Source organism: Lolium perenne, chromosome 6 (genome assembly GCF_019359855.2).
Source record: "Lolium perenne isolate Kyuss_39 chromosome 6, Kyuss_2.0, whole genome shotgun sequence".
NCBI classification, from domain to species: domain Eukaryota; kingdom Viridiplantae; phylum Streptophyta; class Magnoliopsida; order Poales; family Poaceae; genus Lolium; species Lolium perenne.
In genome coordinates this window covers 254721239-254727883 of record NC_067249.2, presented here as the reverse complement: position 1 = coordinate 254727883, position 6645 = coordinate 254721239, and the positions used below count along the sequence as shown (strand labels likewise).

General features: G+C 47.4%; 2 protein-coding genes across 2 annotated transcripts; both read right to left on the bottom strand.

Annotated features, from left to right (window-relative positions):
- Positions 1–545: 545 nt before the first annotated feature.
- LOC127309153 (BTB/POZ and MATH domain-containing protein 2-like) lies at positions 546–2107 on the bottom strand. The gene has a single exon (XM_051340118.2). It carries the CDS (start codon positions 1395–1397, stop codon positions 768–770), a length of 630 nt encoding a protein of 209 aa, XP_051196078.1. The 5' UTR covers positions 1398–2107; the 3' UTR covers positions 546–767.
- Positions 2108–3151: 1044 nt separating this feature from the next.
- Positions 3152–4552, bottom strand: LOC127305221 (BTB/POZ and MATH domain-containing protein 1-like). Its single transcript, XM_051335614.2, has one exon. The coding sequence runs from the start codon at positions 4436–4438 to the stop codon at positions 3371–3373; it is 1068 nt and encodes a 355-aa protein (XP_051191574.1). The 5' UTR covers positions 4439–4552; the 3' UTR covers positions 3152–3370.
- Positions 4553–6645: the final 2093 nt, after the last annotated feature.

Sequence of the window (6645 nt, the reverse complement as noted above, 5' to 3'; positions counted from 1 at the left end):
TGCAGACTGATTTTCATGATTTGACAGTGAGTTTTCATGATGCCTCTTCCCAAATAACCACATCCTCATGTGTGTGTATTGATTATTATACCATACCCTGCATAATTCACTGGTAACAAGACCTCTTAATTTTATTTCCATCTAGTGTCAACCTTGAGTTTTGACGCACAAGGGCAAGTCAATAGGGAGAAATTACAAGACTGATGTTAATGGGATGATCAAGCTATCTGATACAAACTACTTGTTGATCAACAGGCAAAATAGAGGAGAGACTACTTGACATCTCCTTGGAAAATAGAAAGCATGACGTGTTTTACATTACTATGTATGCAACAAAGGTAAGTATAAGCAGATAACTAACATTAACATGCCCAATGGAAGTTCAGTCAGAAAATCTACCAGAAAAATGGCTATCCATGATAAATTCGCTAGGATGCCCTTGCTGAAGCAATGTGATACTACTACTTTGTATCTCTTTACAAAGTTAGCGCAGAATAAATCATGTAACACAAGAACCAAGTGATAAGAACAGACAGCAATGAGATTAAGAAACCATGGAGTTGTCCATTGGTAAAAGAAGAGCAATATCTCATGACAAAGATCTACAAGCCATGGGCGAGCCTAGCATTGCCCAACCTGAGCATCCTATGCCCTCCGATTTCAATGTACTTTCTGGTGAATTGACACAATTTGCAGAGATGCAATGAACTGACAAACACATAGCCAAAATGTCGCTAAATAAATGGTCCAACAACATTCAGTATCCGTCACTCAACTAATGCACAGGACATGGTGATCACCTCGACCATAAGAGAAGGGCAACTCTTGCTCAGATGCTGGAAGCCGTCAGTGGCCACGACCGCCCTCAGATTTGCTGGAGCGGCGAGAAAACTGAAGCACACCTTCTTCAGGCCCACACAATGGTGCTGCTCGGCTAGCGCCAAGATGATCGCCGCCGAGCCCACATTTATGTACTTGCATAGCTTCTCCTCGCAGATCAGCTTCAGCCGCTCCATGCCATACCTATCCGCTGCGACAAGCAGATGCTGGTAGGTGAAGTCTTCATCTTCCTTCTGCGGCTCTGGCAATGAGCCTGTGTACACAAAATGGAGCAACGCCTTGAACACCACGACGCCAGCAGCATTTCCCTCCATCATCGGTCCGAAGAGCTCGGCGCTGAAGACCGAGGAGCGGGCGGCGAGCATGCAACGGTGCACCGCAACCGTCTCACCGCCGACCTCGAACACCACGTTGGCGCCCTTCTCGGTCTTGAGGAGCTCGCCGAAGTGCCAACGCAGGTCGCAGGGAGGCACAGAGACGAATGCCAGGGCGTCGTCCGATGCCCGGTAGTTGTGGACGACGACGATGTCGCACCGGATGGTGAACGAGTCGTCCATAACGCTGAAAGTAGAGAGACATGAAACATAGCTTTGACATTCAACTTTGAAGCAATTCTAGTAATTAAAGGACAAACTATTGTATTTTTATTGACACTGCCTACCACCAACACTAGACACATGCTCTATTTTCTTTCCTAACATAGAACTTGCTCTGCTTTCAGTATAGGAACAAATAACTTGTACAGCAGTAGCCAGAATCTCATGCATTTTCAGTCATATGAAATGGATAGCAAATCATATTGATCTTCATACCATATCCTGCAGCACTTTTTGGTAACAATATCTCTTATTTTTCTTCATTTCCATGTAGTGTCAAACCTGAGTTTGCCGTGCAAAGAGAAAGCAAAAGCAAGAAATTTACAGGGCCAGTATAGATGCTATGGTCAAACCATCTGATAACAAAATACTTGTTGATTAACATGCGGAGTAGATGAGAGACTATTTTGGCATCTCCTTGGGAAAGTGAAGGCACAAGTGTTTTGCATTACTCATCCAAAGCATTCTATATATGCATGGGAAATAATATAAACGGATAATTAGCAGTTGCCAGCGGAGGCCCAATCATCACAGCTACCTGCAAATTAGGCATTCATGATAAACTGGCAAGGGTGCCATTGCTGAAACAATGTCATACTACTTTGTAAAAAAAAGGAAATGACATGAACAGTGTCGATGTTATGATCAAGCTATCTGATAACAAAGTACTTGTTGCTTAACATGCGAGTACATAGGAGACTGTTTTAACATCTCCTTTTAAAAGGGAAAGCACAAGTGCTTTGCATCACTATATATGATTGAAAATAATACAACCAGATAACTAACAGTAAGGGTGGCTGAAGTTCAAACATACTACTTTGTAAAAAAAAGGAAATGACATGAACAGTGTCGATGTTATGATCAAGCTATCTGATAATAAAGTACTTGTTGCTTAACATGCAGAGTACATAGGAGACTGTTTTAACATCTCCTTTTAAAAGGGAAAGCACAAGTGCTTTGCATCACTATATATGATTGAAAATAATACAACCAGATAACTAACAGTAAGGGTGGCTGAAGTTCAAACAAAACATCTACCTGAAAAATAGTCATCCATGAAAAATTGGCAAGGACCGCTGGAACAATGCGATGATAACATAACTGGATAAGCTTCAGAAACCATGTAGTACCCATTGCTAATATAGGAGCAATATCCACATGACAAAGATATATTAAACCATGAGCTACCATTGCCCAAAACCTGAGCATTACATGCCCTCTGAACTGACTAATTTGCATGTTTGCAGATGCAATGAACTGACAAAACAGGGGCAAAATGAGGTTAATTAGGATAGATACCATGATTCCTCAGGGAGCCTTGACCACATGCAGAACAGCCAAAGCATTCTATATATGCATTTTGCAGAAAAAGAAATTAACAGGACCAGTGTCGATGCTATGCTCAAGCTATCTGATAAGCATAAGAGACTGTTTTAACATCTCCTTGCGAAAGCATTACTATAAATGATGGAAAATAATAAAAAAAGGTAACCAACAGTAAGATGCCTAGTGGAAATTCAATCAGCTCATTTACCTGAAAAAATAGGCATCCATCAAAAGATGGAAAGGGCGACATTTCTGAATGATGCAATGATAACATAAGACGATAAGGTTCAGAAACCACGGAGTACCCATTGCTAAAACAGGATCAATATATATCATGATAAACACCTAAAAAACTATGAGTTACCATTGACCAGAACATGAGCAATATCTGTCGTCTGATTTCAATGCACTTCCTAGTTAACTGCCACAGTTGCAGAGATGCGATGAACTGACAAAACAGGGACAAAATGAGGCTGATTTTTGCATGTCAATGGCTAATTAGGATAGATGCTGCAATAAACTACTAAGACAGCTACCTGATTACATTAGTCTAGAAACCATGATTCACCATTGCTATAAGCCTACAACACGCAGCATCGATCACTCAGCTAATGCTGCAAGGACATGGCCATGAGCTCAACCATGAGAGAAGGGCAGCTCCGGCTCAGATGCTGGAAGGCATCGGTGGCCATGACCGCCTTCAGAGTTGCCGGAGCGGCTAGAAAGTTCAAGCAAGCTTTCTTCAGCCCGTCACAATGGTGCTGGTCGGCTAGCGCCAAGATGGTCGCCACCGTGCCCACATCGATGTACTCGCACAGCTTCCCCTCGCAGATCAGCTTCAGACGCTCCATGTTGTACTTGTCCGCTGCAACGAGCAGATGCTGGTAGGTCACGTCTTCGTCTTCCTTCTGCATCTCCGGCAACGAGTCCGTGTAGGCGAAGTGGAGCAACGCCTTGAACACCACCATCTCCATGTCTTCCACGCGCACGATGACGCCAGAGGCGGCGTTGCCCTCCTTCATCGGTCCAAAGAGCTCGGCGCTGAAGACCGAGGAGCGAGCGGCGAGCACGCAGCGGTGCGCGGCGACGGTCTCGCCGCCGACCTCGAACACCACGTCAGCGCCCTTCTCGGTCTTGAGGAGCTCTCCCAGATGGCGGTGCAGGTTGCGCGGGGGCACGGAGACAAAGGCCACTGCGTGCTCCTGTGCGCGGCAACCGTGGACGACGACGATGTCGCACCGGATGGTGAACGAATCGTTCCTGAGATGCTCAGAGCTCTCCAGGGCCTCCCTTTTGACGAAGGTCGTGCACAACGAGCAGCTCCGGGAGGGGAAGTTGAACACCGATTCCGATGCCATCGAGGCCACTTGCTTCGCCTCCTCCTCCTCGCCGGCGAAGCAGATGTCCCACTTCGCGTTCACCTCCGCCGCGACATCTTCGTCGAGGATTAAGCCGAGGGATATGTATTCCTCGACATCGGATTTTTTGCCGTTGGGGTAGTAGTCGATGCGCCAGAGATGGCCTCCGATGGTGAAGGGGAGGGACTTGGCGCAGTCTCCGGTGGGGATGCTCTTGGTGCCGGAGTACCCATGGATCGTGAGAAGATGGTGCCCGCTCGCCATGTCGGCCACGATGGCGGACCTCGAAGGCTTCGTGCCGTCGCCGGCGGACGACATTGCCGATATGCTCCGTTGAATTGTGAGCTCGGAGGCTTTGGCTAGGGTTTAGCGCAGCCGGCGAAAGGGGAAAAATAGAGGAAGGAGATGAAGCGGATGGTTTCCTTCAGAAGATCCGACCCAACCATTAAAAAAAAGAAGATTCGACCAAAGCACCAGCAGCCAGCAGGTCCCACACATCATAGTTTGTAACTTTGTATGCACTGCCTGAGTTAAATTTTCCTTTTTAGATGAATATAATATCCGACGGTAATAGGGAAACGACATCTTAGATCTAATTTCATACTACTAAGGAAACAATTATGCTGTGTTTGGATGCATAGAATCCTATATGAAATTGAATTAGACTTTCAGTTTTCAAATCAGAGATGGAAATGAATTGGCTCTGAAATAGAATTCAGCTGTTTGGATGTGCTCGGAATTTCATGTTGAAATCGAAAAGTGAACCCAATTCCAAATCCTGTTTGGATGTACAAACCCTGGAATTTGGTGTTTTGTTGAATTTGAACAATATAAATTTGTGCACATGTAAAAAATATATATTAGAATGTATATATATTATTTAGCAAACACAGAACAAAAGAAATTGACCACGGCACAAAAAAATCGAATAAATAACAAAATGATGGGGGCCTCATCCCCATCGTTCCCAGCTTCGGCTGGCACTTGCCGGCGAGGCGGGCGTCATCTCCGACGCGGGACTCGCCTGGATCCGCCCTCCCTGAGCCAAGTGCCGCCTCCGCTCACGGCGCCTTCCTCTGCTAGGGGCCTCTTGTCACGGCGCTCCCCCTGCTAGGGGCCTCCGCTCACGGCGCCTCCCCTGCTAGGGGCCTCCGCTCACGGTGCCTCCCCCTGCTAGGAGCCGAGCGCCTCCGCTGTCCAGAGCTCTGCGGCGACGGCGACCGGATGGAGGCGGCGACGGGATGCAGGCGGTGACGGGATGGAGGAGGCGACGGGGGATGATGACGACGGGATGGAGGCGGCGACGGGCGACGACGGCCACGGGATGGAGGCGACGACGGTGACGACAGGATGGAGGCGGCGACGAGCGACGGCGGCCACGGGATGGAGGCGACGACGGCGACGACAGGATGGAGGCGGCGACGGGCGACGACGGCCACGGGATGGAGGCGACGACGGCGATGACAAGATGGAGGCGACGACGGCGACGACAGGATGGAGGCGACGACGAGCCTGTGGCTGCTCGCTCTCTGGTCGCTCGCGAGGAATTTCCGAGCGATTCCGAGGGTCAGACCTCGGAATGTTTCGCGGGATGTTAACACGTACCGATTTGGCCCGTGGAATTTGGGCTCGGTTTCCAGGATCTAATTCTAAGGCCTATCTAGACGATGGAAACTGCTCATGAATTCCAGATTCGGTGATTCCGAGCCCAATTCCATGCATCCAAACACAGCATTAAGGTTATTTTTTGCAAAAAATCCACCGATCTATTAATAATCATCAACAGTAGTACAAATAGACCAAAAGTAAAGGAAATTATAAATTAGTACTCGAACCACCTAGCGACGACTACATACACTAGCACAAGACGCGCCGCTATCCTCGTCTCTTCATCGTTGGAGCCGGGCAAAGCTGGTCGTAATAGAGCTTGTTGTAGTAGATATACGGAAAGTCATCGTACTAATGTCCCCAAGGACCAACGCACTAGAGGAGCAACCATCCCAATGATAACAACCGTAAATCATAAGAGACTGACATGAAACTACACCAACAAACACACAAACCTGTTAAGCTTCATGCACTAGCCACTTGAACCAAAAGTCCGAACTGGTGGAAAGGGCTAGGCAATCCACATATACACTTCACAACACCCCCACTCGCGTGTGACGGGAGAAGAGAAAGTCAACACGTGAAAGAAGAAGAGCACACCGAAACAGCGATGGCTAAAGAGGGGACAACAGCAATTTTTAGGCTTAATTGCGAAAACCATGTGAAAGACAGGATTTGAACTTGAGACCTGGGGCTCTGATACCATGTTAAGCTTCATGCACAAGCCACCTGAACCAAAAGTCCGAACTGATGGAAAGGGCTAGGCAATCCACATATACACTTCACAACAAAACCAACTGGATCCCAAAAGATCCGACGGGCACATAACTTCACGCGAACTCCGTCAGCGCTAGATGCACCACCAAAGCAAGGATAAGGCAGGGAGGACCTTATTTTAATTTCAGGATGTAGCCACC